The sequence below is a fragment of the Pieris brassicae genome, chromosome 13 (genome assembly GCF_905147105.1).
Source record: "Pieris brassicae chromosome 13, ilPieBrab1.1, whole genome shotgun sequence".
In the NCBI taxonomy this organism is placed as follows: domain Eukaryota; kingdom Metazoa; phylum Arthropoda; class Insecta; order Lepidoptera; family Pieridae; genus Pieris; species Pieris brassicae.
This window is the reverse complement of record NC_059677.1, coordinates 3352882-3375002: the sequence shown is the minus strand read 5'-3', so window position 1 is coordinate 3375002 and position 22121 is coordinate 3352882. Positions and strand designations below refer to the sequence as shown.

Here is a 22121-nt window from a genome sequence, read left to right as displayed (position 1 = left end):
TTGTTTTATAATATGTATGTTAGTTGTAAGATTACAATTCCTTACGCGTTGTTATTTGTTGGTACATGGTTCATTACTGACTTACAGTGGTTGATTACAAAGACACTTGAAAGAAATCGTATTTTAAAATCTCAGAAGTAATGTGTGCGTTACGCTGTGGAGTTAATATTGACTTTGTTATGTTCAGTTTTGGAAAGACGCTTCGAATCTGCGCTAGTATAAATTGACTCTATCAGGACATGGCATGAAACGACATGATTTATTTTGATTAAATTTTTTTAAAATATATTATAACAATAGTTTTAGCCTTATGATATTTCAAGGAAAAAGTTGGGAGAATACACACGAGTAATAATAAACAAAGACATCAAAAGGTTACAAAGGGATAAGCTAGTTCAAAACAAAATATGAACATAATATTATTGTTGATTATGAAAGAAAATAATACATTGTAATACAATTAAGGATACAGCAAAAAGCAGGAGATCCGGAAACGGAACTTGTAGTAATTGTTAGGAATACAGAAAGGAGGTGCGGTCATATTGGGAACAAGAAAAGAATATAGTCGAGGTCGCAAATATTACTACCAACAATACGAAGCCTTGCTAAATGATGAGGTGTACATACATGTCCTAAACACATTGGAAATGATAGAAGTGACAATTTTAGAACTTTTAACCTCAAAGAACCAGGTGTACTGGAAATCCTGGGTTAAATTTCAGGTTAATGTTTGCCTTTGAACTCGCTGCTTCTAAACCAAACTTCATTCCTAAATTATTACCTTGCCTTTAGTACCTCCTCCTGACATCATGATATGTTTAATTAACATATTTCCGTTATCAGTAGTGCGGCCAATTACATGAATTATATTCTTGGTAGGTTGTGAGGCTGTTGGCATGACAGTTATCTGTGGTAGCTTTGGCGCCATTCTGTCACTCTGACATTTTACTTTGATCATTATTATTAAATTAAATGTTGGTAAACAAAGTCAAAAATCATTTATTCATATAGGTAAGGCAACGTACACTTATGAACGTCAACGAAGAAATATACATTAAATCCTTCTTACCAATCAATCTCCGTGCCTTCTCCATCTACACGACACGGGCGAAGTACCTTGTGCCCAGTTGGCACAAATAAAAGCCATAAACAAGAATAGAATTGATGCTTCCAATATTAAATTTAGTGCCAGTTCTCAAATCAAGGGCGTAGAACGCAAGAGAAGAACTGGCAATAAACTCTCCGCCACTCTTTTTGGGAAATAAAACACGAAACCGTTTAAATTTTGTATTTGTTAACAATTAGTAACCGATGATACGTAATAGAAGATAAGATTTAGATTACACTGAGGTTCAAAAAGGTAATTCCTTTATTTTTTATGATTCCTTAGTGTAATGTAAGCCTTATGTTCCTAAATAACAAAGAAAACAGTTAGTTACGAAACTATGTAAATAAATATTAACAATATATTTTAATGTACTTTTATTTACGCATACAGCGAGGATACCAATTCACAGTATATACAAATATAATTTTAATATTTTTTATTAAACGTCTGTGGAAAATATAGAGTTGACAAGGAGGTATGGTATGATATCACTTGCTAAGCACAGACTATATAAAAATTTGTTGCTTTTTATGCCAAAAAAGTTTTTATATTTTAATGTTACTGGCCATTCGAAAAATAAGACAAAAAAGAAATTGACAACCACGCCATCTATTTTGTATAAATATATTGTTTTTACATTCCTCGCTATATCTCAAAATATATGGCATATATTCTAAAAATAATGTTAACATGTGATTTAATATAATCTATTATCTACCACCGATTACGACGGACGGAATTTATGCACCGCAAGCGTACCGCAAGTATAAAGCATTATTGATATAATAGATTTTACATATTGAATTTAAAATTCTCGGCAATTTTTGTATACATTTATATCGATTTTTTACAAAACTTTTTGTCTCTGACACAATGGCCATAGAGATTTCTTCCTCCGGATTAATTATCCTAAATAAACATATATTTTTAACAAAGCATTGAACCTTCTAATAGGATCCAAATACAATTTTTAGAATTATTACGATGCAAGTATGGGTAATTAACCAATAGCTAGTGCTTAGGCAGCGGTGGCCTGCAGATATCTGCGTAATTCCTCCTGAGTATCGAATATCATGACGGGGAATGGGGAGCCCGGGACATGGCGACCAGCCCAACGCACTTCCACGCGGTAGTCACCCGGTTCGGTGGGAGAAAACTGTAAAAAGCATATATAGATATCAAATCCAGGTCTTCCTGAAGCGCCATGGTCAAATCCTCCATATTTTGAGAATCTCCAATCGTCACCAATGAGAGCTATGCAAGGTCGTGCCAATAGACAATGTTCAAATAACACTTAGTAGTAAGTGAAATGAAGTCTTGTGTAAATGTGTATATGTCGCAGTAAAGTAGTTAAATCAGAGAGTTAATTGAATCTCTAGACAGTTAATTAAAGATCGATCGATTCAGTCAAGTCGCTAAAGTTCCGTCAGACAAGTGAGTGAACGAAACGTTTAACGAGTTTCCTAAACGCTCCTAGCAACAAGACTAACCTAACCATTAACAATAAAGCAAAACTTGGAATTTCCAAGCTCAGTTCTTCACGATTTCATCGAAATAACAATAACAAATGGAATAATCATGGCGGAGTCTTTTTTTACATTTTTAATCAACTCGCTGGCTTTACATCAGACAGTTAGTTAAACGTTTTCGACGCTGCTTTAAATCAAAACGCTAGCAACTTGATTGAATATCGACTTTTAATTAACTATCTAGATATTCAATTAACTCTCTTGTACTTTACTGCGACATATATATTTAATCAAACATATAGTTTTCACAAATAATACGTAAATCAAATAACGTATTTTAAAATATTAGCTATTCTTAGTAACATATAAAAATATTATCTATTAGTTATGGTAAGGCGAAATATAGTTTCCCTTTAATAAATTTCTTATTATTATAACTTTTAAAGTATTTTTTCAACAATATGCCATAGATTAAAAAACTTGGCACGGTATAATGATTAAAAAAAAAGTTTATGTAGAAAACGCTTGTAAGCGTGGGCAATAACTGTCAACTGTCAAGTATTCTGAGTGTTTGTCAGTTTGACATTGACATTAGCTGAGAAGATTAAAATATGAACTTTAAATGTCTGTGGAAAAACCAATTTTATATGAAAAAGGGATTTTATATACCTTGCACAATATGGTACGGTCTTTCTGGTTTTCCCTTTGCATCTCAACGCGAAAGGCGCCTTTGGGCCCTCTAACTCTGACGGTCAGTTGGCCTGCGCCTGCGCCGCGAGTGTCGCAAATAAACCGAGATTGAAAAGTCGCTAGCACACCAGCTTCAACGCCTGGACCGTATACGCGGACCTGTATAATTTCCAAAATTATTTCAACCATGTAAAATCTCTTTTTTCTTTTTTACACGCGATCAGATACAATTGACAATGAAAATAATTTCATCAAACTTAAGTGTAGTTTTAAGACCTGTAATAAGATTTTCACAATACTTGAGATATACGGGCTTTAGAACAGCTTTTGACAGCCGTTGTATAGACTTTCCATAGTAAGTTTCACATAATTCCTAAATACCTTTGAGGGATCAGGAGCTCCAGCCACTTTGAGGGTGAAGGGCGAGCCCGGGACGTGTTCGCCGGCGAACTGTACGCTGAGCACGTGTTTTCCAGCTTCAGCTGGCTTCACGTTTAACGTAAACGTGCCGTCGCCGTGTTCGTATAGCTCGCAGTATGCCACCTGAAAGTGATATGAAATAAAAATAAAAACGATATTGAGGAATAATATTGATGATTAAGTAAAATGTACCTTATTAGGGCCAGTACAATGGGCAGTGAGTTCGCCGGGGCCGGCTCGACGGGTGTCTATCCAGGATCGAATATCTCTGCCAACAACTCCTCCTGTCAATCCTGCCCCGGAACAGACCACTTTGGAGGCGTCTCCGCTTTCGGAACCAGCGCTCACTTTTACAGTTAGGGGGCAACCTGGAAAGGTATAAAAAATAAGGTATACTGAGGAAATGTAGAAAATATGCAAAAAATAAAAAAAAAACTTCTTTTTTTGGGGAAAAATATAGGTATATATACGATTTAAAAAAAAAAAACCAGAAGCATGTGATTTCCCTACGAGGTATTGATAATACTTATTTATACTCTATAACTCGAAAATCTAAAAGAAATATTCGAGTTCTTCAATTTTTTTAGTATACAGTTTATTTCATTAATATATAAAAAAAATATATGTAAAACAAAACTTTAGATGAATTGTTATTCAAATTCGACTCTACAAATCTAAAAATACACTTAGAAATCGTGCATCTATCTGTCAGTAAAAATTTCAGCAGTTACATCATATGTATCTCGAAGTTCTTGTTAAGTCGAAAACTCGTTAACTCGATTTTTTTGCATTTCCTTTGACATTCGAGTTATAGAGTTCATACGCTGCAAACATACAAATCTGTCGCACACATTAAAGTTGTACCTTTGACAAGTCTTCCAGCCCATAGAACCCTCAAATGGTGATCTCCAGCTCTTCTGGGTGTGTATGTGGCCCTCCACAGACCAGGCCCTGCAGCTGTCAACGCCACGGGAACCGATTCCCCGTCTGGAGAGTTTAGTGACGCTTCTGGAGAGCCAAGACCCGCTGCACTGCCATCTATGTCCACATATTTCAAGTCATATCACATGTTTTTTTGGAATGTATGGTGAATTTATCGGTACCGATAAATGGCTCCCAGCTTTATTTAAATGATCGTTGATGATGAAGTGTTCTTTGTCGACATATGATAAATTATCTTATTTTTTGAAGTGAATTCTGAATAGTATTTGAGAGTAAATAGTAATAAAATTGCAAAGAAAAACTTTTGATAATCCTCTTAATATATATAAATCTCCTGTCACGATGTTTGTCCGCGATGGACACTTAAACTACTTTACCGATTTTAAATTAAATTGGCACACCGTAAGCAGTCTGGTCCAACTTAAGAGATAGGATAGCTTAGATCTTAAATTATAGTCACAATTTTATTTTATTGCAAATTATTTGTCTATAATTAAATAACAGTCACAATTTACTTAACTCCAAAAGATTCTAACAGATGTCGATACTTTTCGACTGGATTGAGTAAGTAATCAATAGATGGCACTGCTATGGTAAACCGACAAACGTGTCATATAAGCTAGAATTCAATATCATGATTACCACGTGTTATTGAGGCTAAAGTATAAATTAAATTTATTTTGTAGTAAACGAAATACTATTTCTACTATTTTAATTTTTGGTATTAGCATAGCCAACCACGTGTTACTTAGACGGAAGTGTAAATCAAATTCAAATTATAGTCACGATAATACAGTGAAATTATTCTTTCGTGTCACGGTATTAGGTCGCGGGGGCAGCTAGTCGTATATAAATCGGAAAATTACAATGTCAGCTTCGAAAATTTCTGAAATTATATAAAATTAAGTTTCAATATACTTTCTAATGGCCTTCGATCGTAACCAAACCATTTACCAAACTAAATCTAAATGTACATACTATAATTAAACAACAAGACCTTATAAGAAATTTCCAGAAAAATAGGATTGTTAAATGTATTTCAACCCACCAATAGTAAACACGGCGGGCGTGTGGGGAGCCGCATGGGCCAATCCTCGTCCTGCTAAAGTGACCCTATCAGCCGTGTTCCCAGAAGCAACTAACGCTTTCCTCGGAGCACCGGAAACCAACGCCCCGTTATACGTTAGCTCCAACTCTTGTTCTCCACTGACACCCTCAGGTGCTGTTAGGGTTACAACAGCACGGCCGGACACAGTTTCTACCCCTGTAGAATATTGTTCATTGTACTTATTGAGTTTTACATAAGACTTAGCGGTAGGTAGACATTTGTAGGATCGTCCCTTTCCCACATGCATTCTTAGTTTAGGCTTAAGCGTTCAAGAATTACGTCTCGGAATTTCTGGAAATTCTTGATCCCCCCCCCATGACACGCGCCGTAACGTTTCGTGACAAACTCCAGTGACTCTTTCAACCTAAAACTTACCACTATGTGGTGTAAAGTACTGGAAAGTAGAAAATAATATTTACAAAAATGCGTAATTCAATCCCCGCCCCGCATCGTAACGTTTTACAAAAGGATTCCCCCCCCCCACCAAAATTCGTTACGTAATACTTGAACGCTCCCTTAGTAACGTTACGTAAACGTTAAAGATTAATATAATATCGGGCTTTTTATTTATTCAGAAGATTTACAGCACAATATAGAATATATGTGTATATAAAACTGTAAAATCGTAAATACCGTTAGGTTGTAATCTATCTCGCGAGATGGTGAACTGTGATTGTGGACCTCAACGTACTGCTTACAAATTTATTATTCGGTACATTGTAATCTATCGAAGTGAAACCGTCAAATTACAATCTTAAAACTGTGAAATTGTTAACTGGACCATAGAGTTAGGAATGACACACGTGTATGGGTCAAACAAAATGGATGCACTTCAATGTTTGTATCATTATCGAGAACAAAGTAGGTATTTTTGGTGTTAATGCAATTATTGATAATTCCCATCATCAAGGTCATAATTATTAACAAAACTAGCGGACCCGACAGACGTTGTACTGTCTTAACTATGAATATTGCTTTCGAATTGGTATAATTCACTAAAAATGCTTTATGATGTACAAAATTCTTTGTTTTTCTGCCTATATAGATAGTTTTGTTGATATTCCGACATATAACTGCCATGTGAAAAACACGGATTTTCAAGATTAATGCCACAAACAATTAGCGACTGTAATTTATATCTATTTTATCAATATAATAACTCCGATCAAAGCATTTGTTTAAACGATATTAATTGTTCTTACATCCTCTTTGACATTTGCAGCACGCATTCTGTCAATGTTATGTCAAACGCCAGAAGATTACATGAAAAAAGTTTGAATTGTAAAAGCGCTATGCACTGAAAAATAAGAAAATGTTTCATGGTTTCATAAGAACCTTCTCTTGACAAAAACAAACACAACAAAAGAAGAATCAGCGAAATCGGTCCAGCCGTTCACGCGTGATGCCGTGACGAAGGGAAATAGGGATTCATTTATATATATAGATAACAATTTCATGGATTTTAGCTTATTAAACTTACGTTGATGTCTCCCAGCCAACAAGCACTCGAGGGTTCCAGGTCCCGCGTTGCTTGTGTCCAAAACCAGTTTTGAGGGAGCTCGAACTCTTCCCGAGTTGTCTGTTCCCCACCCACCCACAGCTACTATCGCCGATGTGTCTATTACCTATGAAAACATTATATGTTCCAATATAGGATCGAGTGTGATCCGTGTTGGCCTAGTGGCTTAAGCAATGTACGCATTGCTTGCCTTTGACCCAAAAAGCCGTGTGTCAGGCACAGAATGCTGATCACCCACTGGCCTCTCACATCCAAAATGACTATAAAACGGATTCAGAAATCTGAGGCCCAGACCTAAAAGGTATTGTACGTTTTGATAATATGATACTGATAACACAGTATATAGATTTTATATATATACACCATTAAGAAAAACACTTTTTGAACGGAATAAAGCGGACAAAAGTATGACAGCTGTATGACATTTAACACCATTCGTCTTCAGTCACCGTGACCACGCACGCTGAAAAGTACGCGAAACGTCGGAAAAAAAATTAAAATTTAGAATTATGTAAATAACTATAAGTTTTAATAATAATACATAGCTTTAATCCTTTCAAAGTGTTTTTCTTAATGTGTAAAAGCTATTTTAACAATTTTCATTTTCCATTTTCAAGTCAAAAATATTATAAATCCTGTACTATGTTTTTATATAATTGGCAAAACTTATGCTAAATATATTATTTTGTTATCCATTACGCGCTTAAAAAATAATATATTTTACCTACGTAATTATGTAAGATTCCTAGACACAGAAGTTGGTGATAGACAGTACTGGTGAACATAGAGCTGATGAATCTCCTCGCTCAACAAATATATTATCAGAGCCGCCAATATACATGATCAAATACCTTGACTGAAAAGGGGCTTCCGGGCAAAGGTCCAGAGGGCAGGAATATTCTAACTTCATACTGTCCGACCACGAGTGGTATGTACGCGCACAACCACTCCCGAGGAGCACCAGCCGTCACTCTGCATTCCAGCAACCCGGAATCGTTCTCTTCCTCCTTACCTTCCAGTCTTTCCACCTGAAATAGCTTTGGTTGTATTCTTGACAGTATTTTTATCTACGCCTTTGAAGCGAATATCTTTATTGGCGTTTTAATTAATTTACGCGTCACATATTTCGGTTACGCGTCACATTATTCCGTTACGCGCCATCTTTTTGTTCGAAGAGATTCAAAGCCATTTATAACAAAAATATATAATAACGAGAACAATGATAGTAATAATTCTATTACAATTAATGACATTCTGTAATAATTTTAGTAGTAATAAGGTAAAATTAAATAATTTGTATTCATGTCTATGATATTAAAAGCCTTTTGTTAAACTTTATCTAATTTAACTTTATTTAACCAATTTCTATAAAGTTGCATATAGTAGATAATTTTTTGAAGTAAAAAGTATTTGTAATTTTTAAAATTAGTATAATGCAAGCAGATTTACTGTAATTTATGCTTTCTCCCGCTTTATTTAATCAAAACGCTAGCGACTTGATTGAATATCGACATTTAATTAACTGTCTAGAGATTCAATTAACTCTCTGATTTAACTACTTTATTGCATAGACATGAAACTTAGTGACCCACCCTCATAGAACTAATATATATATAACTCTAAAGTTAAAATATACATTCGTAATTACTTAAATTAAACAAAAACAAATACGGTCTTAAAATGTTCTATATACAATGTATATGTACCCAAAATATATAAATAGAACAATAAACTAAAAATTCAATAGTCTAATCAAAATAATAAAATAAATATAAACTTGCCATCTAGTAAAAAATTCGATGTTTTGCTTTTTATTATGTCTACCCACATTTTTAAAAAAAATTTTTATGTACCTACATCTGTGCGCTCTAATTATTAATCTTAGTTTAACATATTGTTTATCAGTAAGTGCATGATGTGTGCAATTCTTATGAGAAATAAATTTATTCTTAAACCGTAAACATATATGAAAATGGAGAAAAAATATCAAAACACTGGTCAATTGAAAATGTTGAGGGATTTACAAATGAAATCAAGAAATGTCTCAATTAAAGGCAACTCACGCACAGATCACATATATATTAAAATAAGTTGAAAAATACCTGAACAGTGGGTGGCGTATCATCCACACAGTGTATTGTAAAGGCCGCTTCTTTGCCAACGTGCGCGTGCGCAAGTCCCGTTCCCGAACATTTGGCTGCTATACTTGCGCGGGAGCTTAGCACTCCAAGGGACATCGGGCTTCCGGGGACACTTGCACCTATTTTTTATATAAACTATATATACAGATGCCATCGTATATATTATTAAGATAACTCGACGTTTCCTTTATATATATATATGTCGCAGATTCAACGCGATTAATAATTGCAAAATTAGTGTTACTACAGTCGTCCGATATTATATCTTTAATATTTAAACACAGTCAGTGCGCACATCTTGCGCAGGCGCCGATTAGAGAGCTACTGCAGTCTGAACTGAACGATCGATTCTACGCACTACTGACAAATTGACTTAACTCATTGACAACTAACAATCTGTAATATTGCGTGGTGTTACCATTCTAATAAAACGAATGGCATTGCTTGATGTTGCCATTCTAATAAAACGAATGGCATTGCTTGATGTTGCCATTCTAATAAAACGAATGGCATTGCTTGATGTTGCCATTCTAATAAAACGAATGGCATTGCTTGATGTTGCCATTATAATAAAACGAATGGCATTGCTTGATGTTACCATTCTAATAAAACGAATGGCATTGAGTTCATTTATCACGTAATCTCTGACATAATCTTCTGATATATAATCTTCGGAGTGTGTCGATTGTTGTTTTGATTTTGATGCAATTACGAATAGTATTTCAATATAAAAACAACAAAACAAAATATCACTACATAAAAGTTATAACGAATCGTTGTCATAAGGGGTAGTATCTCAAACAAATATACCTCCATAAGTAACATATATCCTGTAATGAGCGGGCATTGTAGGCCTCAGTCTCACTTTGTATAGAGTCCCATCTTCCCTTATGTCAACGGGCAGGCGCACGCGTCTCCTTCCCATTGCTTCACAGAGCACGTCTAGTTCACCCACGCCCGCGTCTTTTGTGTCCACTGAAAATAATAATTTTATTTATGTTAAGTTAAGCTTGCCTGATGCTCCGCGGCCTTAAGAGCTCGTACGCTTTTAGAAGGACGCAAATCTAATTGTTAAGGACATACTTCAATGGCTGATTACACATAGCCAATGTGTCAAAAACTGCCTTATAAAGGCTCAGTTGTGTAATTTTTTCCAAGTAACTTAAATTGAGCGGTTACACCATTATGTGGAACGAATTGCCCACGGATTATTTTCTAATTGGGGAATTCCATAGAGCGTAACAATTTTTTTAAGGCTTCTGGCATTGAGTGTCCATGGGCGGCACTATAACCTAACTTCGGGCGAATTTCCTGTCGGTTTGTTGCCTGGTATATATGCTGCAGGCCGTTGTTCGACATTTAGAACACAGTCAGTGCGCACCTGCGCGTGCGCATCAGAGAGCTGTACTTAACGATGGATTCTACGCACTACTGAGAAATTGATTTTGACATATTACAACCTGTAACATGTCTATGATATTGCGTGGTGTTGCCATTTTAATATAACAAATGACATCGTCTTTTATGACATAATTTCTGACATATATTAAAATCTCTATTGTATAAACGTTACCTGTCCCCATGGTACTAACTGATGTGAGACTGATCTAAAATTATCGTGATTAATGTGTCTTGTTTAAGTTTTGTATAAATAATTATATATATTATGTATTTTTGCACTTCTTATTTAAGTTAATATTTTTTTTGCAACAAAGTGTTAATTAATGAATAAATTAGAATACTAGTCAAAACTACTGATGTGAACCAATCTGGAACCACCAGAAAAACTAACGAAAATGACGGTACCAGACTTTAATAGAAAAACGCACAGATAGTCGCCAATACAATGAATTATATAAAGAAATGTGTGCGTATACTAGTGTACACACGTAAGAAGTGAAACTTCTTTATGACATTATTTTTCAAAAGATGATCTACCATATGCAACTTTACAGAAATTGAAATAAAGTTAAATTTGATAAAGTTAACAAAAGGCTTTTATTATCATAGACATGAATAAAAATATTACAATTATTTCATTTTACCTTATTACTGTTAAGATTGTTACAGAAGTTCATTAATTGTAATAGAATTATTACTATCATTGTTATCGTTATTATATATTTTTGTTATTCATGGCTTCGAATCTCTTCGAATCAACCGTGGTAGGGACAAGAAAATGTGTAACGGAAAAATGTGATGCGTAACGGAAAAATGTGACGGTATTTTATTTCCCAACGCCGATAAAGAAGTTTCACTTCAATAAAAAATAAACGTCAAAAAACTTACCAGTAAAGTTAATAGGTGTGTGGGCGATCAGATTTCCGGTTGGCAATCCAGACAATATGACTTTGTTGGGATCGAAGGATTCACACGTGTACGGGCTGCCGGTGATCGGCTTCGATAGATGCAGCACCTCTGAAAAGATGGAAAAAACTTTCAGAGCTGACCTTCGCAACATCATAGTAACGAACGGTGCATCAATGGACTTTCTAGACCCTCGTATGGACGGGAAACATCGTGAGGAATGTTGTGTCTCAGAACCAAGACAGCGTCAGGTATTGGCTGATCACCTACTTGCCTATTAGAAAATACAATACAACAAACAGATATTCAGAGGTCACACTTTAAAAGTTTTAGTGCCACTGGTTGTTTAAAATTTATACACACACACAATTTATACACACTAACAAATTACACAAAGACTGTTTGTATCCAATTGTGTTCGTCTTGCGTATGGTAGGATACAAGTTATAGGGAAAGTCAAACGAACGTCAAAAAAAAAATACATCAAATGCTTCTTACATTTATTGACATTCTTCAAATCAAGGACGTAGAACGGAAAAGAAGAACTGGCAATAAACTATCCGCCACTCTTTTTAATCGCCAAGTTTTTGTTTTCACAACGTTTGTGAGGTACTGCAACCATTACACCATGTTCCAAAAGACATCTTAAGTAATAAATAATAAAATAAATTAAAAATATTTGTCTCAGATTGTCAAAGATCCTCGATCAGCAGGAGGCATGGTGAAATAGGAACACGCACTTACATTCTCGATAGTACTATGACATTATATGTTTAAGGGTTAGGTAAAATATATAATACGGTAAGCGGTCGCGATTGATTGCGGTGCCTTGCGAACACTTTAACGTTGAAAAGCAAACGACGATATTAAGATAATATTTACAAACAGTTAGCGCGATACAATTGTCAATTACAAGACGATGACAATTTTCTAGGTTTATGGCGACTGTTTCGAACGAGACACCGTGTCCTGTAAATCCTGGGCAGTGGAGCTAATAATATTGAAAGGCGTTCAATAGCTTGAGTGCAACCTCCCAAGTAATATTAGTTACCTAACAGGAATTCATTTTTATTAATGGAATCTCGCTGTTGGTTTTAAGGGCCTTTACAGCTCAGCTCGGGCTGTTTTATCCCGCGGCTAGCGCATGGGCGTCTCCTGTGAGACTAGAACCTCGGCTTGGGCCGTCGCGGGGTGGTCAATCGCCTGAGGGGCAGGACGGAAGCTCACTGGAGTGAGTGAAGTAAGAAGTAAAGATCCTCGCCTTCCACGGTTTTTTTACCTTAATCTGTGTTTGGCTATTTTAATTTATTGTTAGCTACGGTAATTGGATCGTCCGGACCATTAGTGAATGTGTGTTCAACGTTTTTTTTTTTTTTTTTTTTGGAGAATGGAATCTCGCTGTTGGCCTTAAGGGCCTTTACAGCTCAGCTCGGGCTGTTTTGGCGAGCGTAGCTCGGCCAGAATGGCGTTTTATCCCGCGGCTAGCGCAAGGGCGTCTCCTGTGAGACTCGAACCTCGGCTTGGGCCGTCGCGGGGCGGTCAATCGCCTGAAGGGCAGGACGGAAGCTCACTGGAGTGAGCGAAGTGCGAAGTAAAGATCCTCGCCTTCCACGGTTTTTTTACCCTAATCTGTGTTTGGCTATTTTAATTTATTGTTAGCTACGGTAATTGGATCGTCCGGACCATTAGTGAATGTGTGTTCAACGTTTTTTTTTTTTTTTTTTTTTGAGAATGGAATCTCGCTGTTGGCCTTAAGGGCCTTTACAGCTCAGCTCGGGCTGTTTTGGCGAGCGTAGCTCGGCCAGAATGGCGTTTTATCCCGCGGCTAGCGCAAGGGCGTCTCCTGTGAGACTCGAACCTCGGCTTGGGCCGTCGCGGGGCGGTCAATCGCCTGAGGGGCAGGACGGAAGCTCACTGGAGTGAGCGAAGTGCGAAGTAAAGATCCTCGCCTTCCACGGTTTTTTTACCCTAATCTGTGTTTGGCTATTTTAATTTATTGTTAGCTACGGTAATTGGATCGTCCGGACCATTAGTGAATGTGTGTTCAACGTTTTTTTTTTTTTTTTTTTTTTGAGAATGGAATCTCGCTGTTGGCCTTAAGGGCCTTTACAGCTCAGCTCGGGCTGTTTTGGCGAGCGTAGCTCGGCCAGAATGGCGTTTTATCCCGCGGCTAGCGCAAGGGCGTCTCCTGTGAGACTCGAACCTCGGCTTGGGCCGTCGCGGGGTGGTCAATCGCCTGAGGGGCAGGACGGAAGCTCACTGGAGTGAGTGAAGTAAGAAGTAAAGATCCTCGCCTTCCACGGTTTTTTTACCTTAATCTGTGTTTGGCTATTTTAATTTATTGTTAGCTACGGTAATTGGATCGTCCGGACCATTAGTGAATGTGTGTTCAACGTTTTTTTTTTTTTTTTTTTTTGAGAATGGAATCTCGCTGTTGGCCTTAAGGGCCTTTACAGCTCAGCTCGGGCTGTTTTGGCGAGCGTAGCTCGGCCAGAATGGCGTTTTATCCCGCGGCTAGCGCAAGGGCGTCTCCTGTGAGACTCGAACCTCGGCTTGGGCCGTCGCGGGGCGGTCAATCGCCTGAAGGGCAGGACGGAAGCTCACTGGAGTGAGCGAAGTGCGAAGTAAAGATCCTCGCCTTCCACGGTTTTTTTACCCTAATCTGTGTTTGGCTATTTTAATTTATTGTTAGCTACGGTAATTGGATCGTCCGGACCATTAGTGAATGTGTGTTCATCGTTTTTTTTTTTTTTTTTTTTTTTTTGAGAATGGAATCTCGCTGTTGGCCTTAAGGGCCTTTACAGCTCAGCTCGGGCTGTTTTGGCGAGCGTAGCTCGGCCAGAATGGCGTTTTATCCCGCGGCTAGCGCAAGGGCGTCTCCTGTGAGACTCGAACCTCGGCTTGGGCCGTCGCGGGGCGGTCAATCGCCTGAAGGGCAGGACGGAAGCTCACTGGAGTGAGCGAAGTGCGAAGTAAAGATCCTCGCCTTCCACGGTTTTTTTACCCTAATCTGTGTTTGGCTATTTTAATTTATTGTTAGCTACGGTAATTGGATCGTCCGGACCATTAGTGAATGTGTGTTCAACGTTTTTTTTTTTTTTTTTTTTTGAGAATGGAATCTCGCTGTTGGCCTTAAGGGCCTTTACAGCTCAGCTCGGGCTGTTTTGGCGAGCGTAGCTCGGCCAGAATGGCGTTTTATCCCGCGGCTAGCGCAAGGGCGTCTCCTGTGAGACTCGAACCTCGGCTTGGGCCGTCGCGGGGCGGTCAATCGCCTGAAGGGCAGGACGGAAGCTCACTGGAGTGAGCGAAGTGCGAAGTAAAGATCCTCGCCTTCCACGGTTTTTTTACCCTAATCTGTGTTTGGCTATTTTAATTTATTGTTAGCTACGGTAATTGGATCGTCCGGACCATTAGTGAATGTGTGTTCAACGTTTTTTTTTTTTTTTTTTTTTTGAGAATGGAATCTCGCTGTTGGCCTTAAGGGCCTTTACAGCTCAGCTCGGGCTGTTTTGGCGAGCGTAGCTCGGCCAGAATGGCGTTTTATCCCGCGGCTAGCGCAAGGGCGTCTCCTGTGAGACTCGAACCTCGGCTTGGGCCGTCGCGGGGCGGTCAATCGCCTGAAGGGCAGGACGGAAGCTCACTGGAGTGAGCGAAGTGCGAAGTAAAGATCCTCGCCTTCCACGGTTTTTTTACCCTAATCTGTGTTTGGCTATTTTAATTTATTGTTAGCTACGGTAATTGGATCGTCCGGACCATTAGTGAATGTGTGTTCAACGTTTTTTTTTTTTTTTTTTTTTTGAGAATGGAATCTCGCTGTTGGCCTTAAGGGCCTTTACAGCTCAGCTCGGGCTGTTTTGGCGAGCGTAGCTCGGCCAGAATGGCGTTTTATCCCGCGGCTAGCGCAAGGGCGTCTCCTGTGAGACTCGAACCTCGGCTTGGGCCGTCGCGGGGTGGTCAATCGCCTGAGGGGCAGGACGGAAGCTCACTGGAGTGAGTGAAGTAAGAAGTAAAGATCCTCGCCTTCCACGGTTTTTTTACCTTAATCTGTGTTTGGCTATTTTAATTTATTGTTAGCTACGGTAATTGGATCGTCCGGACCATTAGTGAATGTGTGTTCAACGTTTTTTTTTTTTTTTTTTTTTTGAGAATGGAATCTCGCTGTTGGCCTTAAGGGCCTTTACAGCTCAGCTCGGGCTGTTTTGGCGAGCGTAGCTCGGCCAGAATGGCGTTTTATCCCGCGGCTAGCGCAAGGGCGTCTCCTGTGAGACTCGAACCTCGGCTTGGGCCGTCGCGGGGCGGTCAATCGCCTGAAGGGCAGGACGGAAGCTCACTGGAGTGAGCGAAGTGCGAAGTAAAGATCCTCGCCTTCCACGGTTTTTTTACCCTAATCTGTGTTTGGCTATTTTAATTTATTGTTAGCTACGGTAATTGGATCGTCCGGACCATTAGTGAATGTGTGTTCATCGTTTTTTTTTTTTTTTTTTTTTTTTGAGAATGGAATCTCGCTGTTGGCCTTAAGGGCCTTTACAGCTCAGCTCGGGCTGTTTTGGCGAGCGTAGCTCGGCCAGAATGGCGTTTTATCCCGCGGCTAGCGCAAGGGCGTCTCCTGTGAGACTCGAACCTCGGCTTGGGCCGTCGCGGGGCGGTCAATCGCCTGAAGGGCAGGACGGAAGCTCACTGGAGTGAGCGAAGTGCGAAGTAAAGATCCTCGCCTTCCACGGTTTTTTTACCCTAATCTGTGTTTGGCTATTTTAATTTATTGTTAGCTACGGTAATTGGATCGTCCGGACCATTAGTGAATGTGTGTTCAACGTTTTTTTTTTTTTTTTTTTTTGAGAATGGAATCTCGCTGTTGGCCTTAAGGGCCTTTACAGCTCAGCTCGGGCTGTTTTGGCGAGCGTAGCTCGGCCAGAATGGCGTTTTATCCCGCGGCTAGCGCAAGGGCGTCTCCTGTGAGACTCGAACCTCGGCTTGGGCCGTCGCGGGGCGGTCAATCGCCTGAAGGGCAGGACGGAAGCTCACTGGAGTGAGCGAAGTGCGAAGTAAAGATCCTCGCCTTCCACGGTTTTTTTACCCTAATCTGTGTTTGGCTATTTTAATTTATTGTTAGCTACGGTAATTGGATCGTCCGGACCATTAGTGAATGTGTGTTCAACGTTTTTTTTTTTTTTTTTTTTTTTGAGAATGGAATCTCGCTGTTGGCCTTAAGGGCCTTTACAGCTCAGCTCGGGCTGTTTTGGCGAGCGTAGCTCGGCCAGAATGGCGTTTTATCCCGCGGCTAGCGCAAGGGCGTCTCCTGTGAGACTCGAACCTCGGCTTGGGCCGTCGCGGGGTGGTCAATCGCCTGAGGGGCAGGACGGAAGCTCACTGGAGTGAGTGAAGTAAGAAGTAAAGATCCTCGCCTTCCACGGTTTTTTTACCCTAATCTGTGTTTGGCTATTTTAATTTATTGTTAGCTACGGTAATTGGATCGTCCGGACCATTAGTGAATGTGTGTTCAAAGTTTTTTTTTTTTTTTTTTTTTTGAGAATGGAATCTCGCTGTTGGCCTTAAGGGCCTTTACAGCTCAGCTCGGGCTGTTTTGGCGAGCGTAGCTCGGCCAGAATGGCGTTTTATCCCGCGGCTAGCGCAAGGGCGTCTCCTGTGAGACTCGAACCTCGGCTTGGGCCGTCGCGGGGCGGTCAATCGCCTGAAGGGCAGGACGGAAGCTCACTGGAGTGAGCGAAGTGCGAAGTAAAGATCCTCGCCTTCCACGGTTTTTTTACCCTAATCTGTGTTTGGCTATTTTAATTTATTGTTAGCTACGGTAATTGGATCGTCCGGACCATTAGTGAATGTGTGTTCAACGTTTTTTTTTTTTTTTTTTTTTGAGAATGGAATCTCGCTGTTGGCCTTAAGGGCCTTTACAGCTCAGCTCGGGCTGTTTTGGCGAGCGTAGCTCGGCCAGAATGGCGTTTTATCCCGCGGCTAGCGCAAGGGCGTCTCCTGTGAGACTCGAACCTCGGCTTGGGCCGTCGCGGGGTGGTCAATCGCCTGAGGGGCAGGACGGAAGCTCACTGGAGTGAGCGAAGTGCGAAGTAAAGATCCTCGCCTTCCACGGTTTTTTTACCCTAATCTGTGTTTGGCTATTTTAATTTATTGTTAGCTACGGTAATTGGATCGTCCGGACCATTAGTGAATGTGTGTTCAACGTGCTCTGGGTCCCTATGGTCGAGATTTCTAGAGGACACTTCGATACCGCGTTTTATAGAGCAAGTGGTGCCACCTATGGATCAGTATTGGTACTACACAGTGAATATTGGGGAGAGGTTATATTTAAAGCAGTGTTGGCCTAGTGGCATCAGCGTGCGACTCTCATCCCTGAGGTCGTAGGTTCGATCCCCGGCTGTGCACCAATGGATTTTCTTTCCATCAGCGCATTTGACATTAGCTCGAACGGTGAAGGAAAACATCGTGAGGAAACCGGCTTGCCTTAGACCCAAAAAGTCGTCGTGCGTCAGACACGGAAGGCTAATCACATACTTGCTTAATTAATTCACAAACGACCATGAAACAGATACAGAAATCTGAGGCCCAGACCTAAAAGGTGGTAGAGCCATTGATTTTTTTTTATACTTAGTGCACAAAGGCTCAATTCATAAGAATTGCATTTATAATTTTTTATAGAAAGGTTTAGGATTTTTTTTGTTTATAATAAATTTTATTATTAAGTTACTGTAAACATAGGAAATAATTTTTTTTGAAAGCCTCGCATGTCCCCCAAATTAATAAAAAAAGAGTTACTATGTCGTTTATTCTTCATAAAGAAGAGAACTCTATTTACAATTGCCTATAGAATATCTATAAAAGCAGACTGACCAACAGAATATTATCATTTGCCAGAACTAGCTGTGCTGAACAGTCTCACAAAGTTTATAACATCAGCACCCCCAGAAAGCCACCAGATATTTGGTAATGCCGCACTTAAAAAGTAAATTCCATTGGTTAATGACCATATTTGGAACATTTATCTCCTCTCATCTCACTTTCATAATCAGATCCATCAGAGTCATGTATATCAGTGCAGAAGTTGGGTTATACACAATTTTTTGGAAGCGTACGTACGAGTACATAGCCGGACTGTTTAGCTACACTGTACATAAGGATCGAGCTGGTAATTCATTATATATTACCTATAGTACTCTGCCCGACTTCGGTTACGGTGAACTCGGCCTGAAGCAATCCAGATTTGGTTTGATAACAGCGGACGGGCAAAGCTCTGGTCCCGGGGCCCGATACCACGACGTCGAACTCGCGAGCCGCGCGACCCAAAGTGTCGATACTGAAGGACGAGACGCGGCTGACCTGACCTTGGTACAGGCCGAGACCAGAGGCTGATACCTGGAAGCATATTTGAAATCAGTCTAAGGGGATAAGGGAAGGCAAGATTCAGAAGCGGAACATATGTATGAAATTATTGGAAATGGATGGAAATTGTTTGAAATAAATCGAGATTGTGGAAAATGGATGGGAATTATTTGAAATAAATGGAAACTAAGGAAAATGGATGAAAATTATGGTAAATGGATGGACATTATGGGAAATGTATGGGAATAATGTTAAATAAATGGAATTTATGGGAAATGGATGGATATTTTGGGAAATAGGAATAAATAATGTGAAAATTGTGGTTTTATTTACACCAGTATATAGTCTTGGACATATATATATGTCTAAAATATATGTATCTTGTTAAGCAAGTCACATAAGTCATGACATGTTTCTATAGTAAATAGATATTTTCACACATATATTAATAAATTAATTTATTACCTCCTGTCCATGATGACCAGGCATCACATCCACCATCAAGGCCTCCCTCGCAATAGGTATCCCACTCCACAATAAGGTGATCCTATGAGGAGCCGCCCTGGCCGGATGCCACACCAGCTCCGTCCTGGACCCGCCCCTCCTTCGCACCGAATGTGGAACTGTTCGCCCACAGCTAGTCACGCGAGCTGAAAGACGCCCGCTCCCAGCACTGCTTGTGCTTACTGAAATATTTGTGATCAGTATACATACGCGTTGGGATGACCTGGTTTGAAAGTGACTAAACCCTGCTAGTACTGGAGAAGATCAGCTCATACCAAGACGGATGTGGAGATTTGAGAATGACCCATGCATTATGATTTTTTTTATAGAACAGGGGCAGATGGGCAGAAGGCTCACCTGATGTTATGTGATACCGCCGTCCATGGACACTCTCAATGGCGGAGGGCTCGCAAGTGCGTTGCCGGCCTTTTACCTACTTACCAACTTACCAGTAATTATAGCTGGACGATGCGCTAGAGCCTCTCCGATGGACAGAACCTTGACTGCTGAAGGATCCAGGGCCTCCACCTCAGCGACGGACCCTCGAGGGCTGCGGATGACGTATCTCCCGATTCGAGACACGGGGAATGTGACGATTCCCTCATCCTCAAAAACGTCTGCTACTCTTGTACCAGTGGGCGATAGAACTTCAACATCTGTTAGGTTTTCGTCTATTTCTATTGTAGCTGTCGTTCCTATAACCGTATATGAAACAACTTTTATTTACATTCAAATTGAAAGCTAGATTTATACTTGATCGGCGTTGTAAACAAAAATACCGTCACATTTTTCCGTTACGCTCTATCTTTTTCTAGACCCTACCACGGTTGATTCGAAAAGATTCGAAATTAATAACCAAAATATATAATAACGATAACAATGATAGTAATAATTCTATTACAATTAATGAAATTCTGTAATAATCTTAGTAGTAATAAGGTAAAATTAAATAATTGTATTATTTGTATTAATGTATATGATTATAAAAGCCTTTCGTTAAACTTTATCTAATTTAACTTTATTTAACCAATTTCTGTAAAGTTGCATATAGTAGATCATTTTTGAAAAAAATAGGTCATAAAGAAGTTTCACTTCTTACGTGTGTACACTAGCACACACACAATTTTTATACAGAACAGAGGGTATCGGGCAATAGGTTTATTCAATGTTAAGTGATACCGCCGCCCAAGGAAACTCTCAATGCAGGGCACGCGAGTGAGTTGCCGGCCTTTACGAATTTAACTAAATGTGTGTCATCTCCATTTTGACACATTGTGAAGGAAGAATAGTGTACAGTTCCTCAAATCTGAAGGGACGCTCCTCGTCAGTATAACCACTGACTGGCCCGAAGGACCAAGTATCAAAGTACCAGAAGTTGTATACATCTTAAATCGTAGTAACTTCGTAAGCGCGTTTCAGGGTATGACGTCACAGTCAGTGATTTGGAAGCGCAGATTGTAGGTAGTTACGTCTTTCAAAATGGCGAGATATGGAGTAAACTTGTAAGTCATACTGAATTTACCAAAAAAATGGTTATTAAAATTTTTATTTTTTTATGTCATTCACGTGACCGAATTCGAATCGACGATGACGTATGTCAGTCAATATTTGTGTCCTAATGATAACTGACGTAATAGGATTGAGGGGTAAGACTTTAAGAGATCGTACCTCGTACCTACGTACGTACGTATATGTCCTACGGTGCTATGCCATTTTGGCTAGAGAAGCGTTTTGGCGGGAACTTCTGAATTTTTCATTAAAATTTTTAAAGCCTGATAAATAATCTGAACTTCATTTTAAAATCTTGACATTTCCTTTTGTCCATACCTATTTGCACATACGTGTGTGGCTCGTTGACCCTGCATATGAAAGGGCTTCCTGGCACAGCTTGTTCGTTGAAGGTCACGGAGACTCTATGCGGTTCACGTGACACGGGCACGAACGTCACATCGTATAGGCCACGAGCAACAGCTACCACCTTTAACCAAAATATTTCATTTTTTCAGTTTTATACAATCATCTTGAAGGTTAACCAGACAAACAAGATTAATAAACTAAAGCAGAATTAAAATCGCCCTTTACTACGACTTCAATTAACAATAACTAAACGTTTATTGTCAAAGTCAAAAATCATTTATTCATATAGGTAACACAATAAATATACATTAAATGCTACTAATTTTACATTTACTGTCAGTTCTCAAATCAAGGGCGTAGAACGGAAAAGAAGAACTGGTAATAAACTCTCCGTCACTCTTTTTTTGTTTTACACAACGTTTGTAAGGATCTGCAACCATTACACCATGTTCCACATGATATGGTAAATCAGCAGGAGGAATGGTGAAATAGGATATAGTAAATACTGGATATATGATTACTTATAAATATTACAATAAAACCTACAACCTTTTTTAGGTCTGGACCTCAGATTTCTATAACTGTTTCGTGATAATGTATTAATCTAATAGGCAACCAGATAATCAGCCTTCTCTGCCTGACACACGACTTTTTGGGTCGATGTTCTCCTTCACCGATCGAGCTAACGTTACATAGAAAGAAAGTCCAT

The 22121-nt window shown here is 39.3% G+C and overlaps 1 protein-coding gene across 3 annotated transcripts in view; it reads right to left on the bottom strand.

Moving 5' to 3' along the window:
- Positions 1 to 1274: 1274 nt before the first annotated feature.
- LOC123717678 (filamin-B) overlaps positions 1275 to 22121 on the bottom strand; it is a 136459-nt gene continuing 115612 nt past the window's right edge. For all 3 annotated transcript variants that reach the window (XM_045673809.1, XM_045673812.1, XM_045673811.1), the window contains 15 exons: positions 21383 to 21533; positions 20005 to 20250; positions 19517 to 19737; positions 18877 to 19084; positions 11687 to 11815; positions 10208 to 10372; positions 9359 to 9516; positions 8108 to 8284; positions 7218 to 7362; positions 5678 to 5893; positions 4552 to 4725; positions 3880 to 4055; positions 3649 to 3810; positions 3247 to 3426; positions 1275 to 2264 (listed from right to left, as the gene is read on the bottom strand). In XM_045673809.1, the coding sequence (XP_045529765.1) occupies positions 2127 to 2264; positions 3247 to 3426; positions 3649 to 3810; positions 3880 to 4055; positions 4552 to 4725; positions 5678 to 5893; positions 7218 to 7362; positions 8108 to 8284; positions 9359 to 9516; positions 10208 to 10372; positions 11687 to 11815; positions 18877 to 19084; positions 19517 to 19737; positions 20005 to 20250; positions 21383 to 21533 (2646 nt within the window). In that variant the 3' untranslated portion in view covers positions 1275 to 2126. The remainder of the gene's footprint in view (positions 2265 to 3246; positions 3427 to 3648; positions 3811 to 3879; positions 4056 to 4551; positions 4726 to 5677; positions 5894 to 7217; positions 7363 to 8107; positions 8285 to 9358; positions 9517 to 10207; positions 10373 to 11686; positions 11816 to 18876; positions 19085 to 19516; positions 19738 to 20004; positions 20251 to 21382; positions 21534 to 22121) is intronic.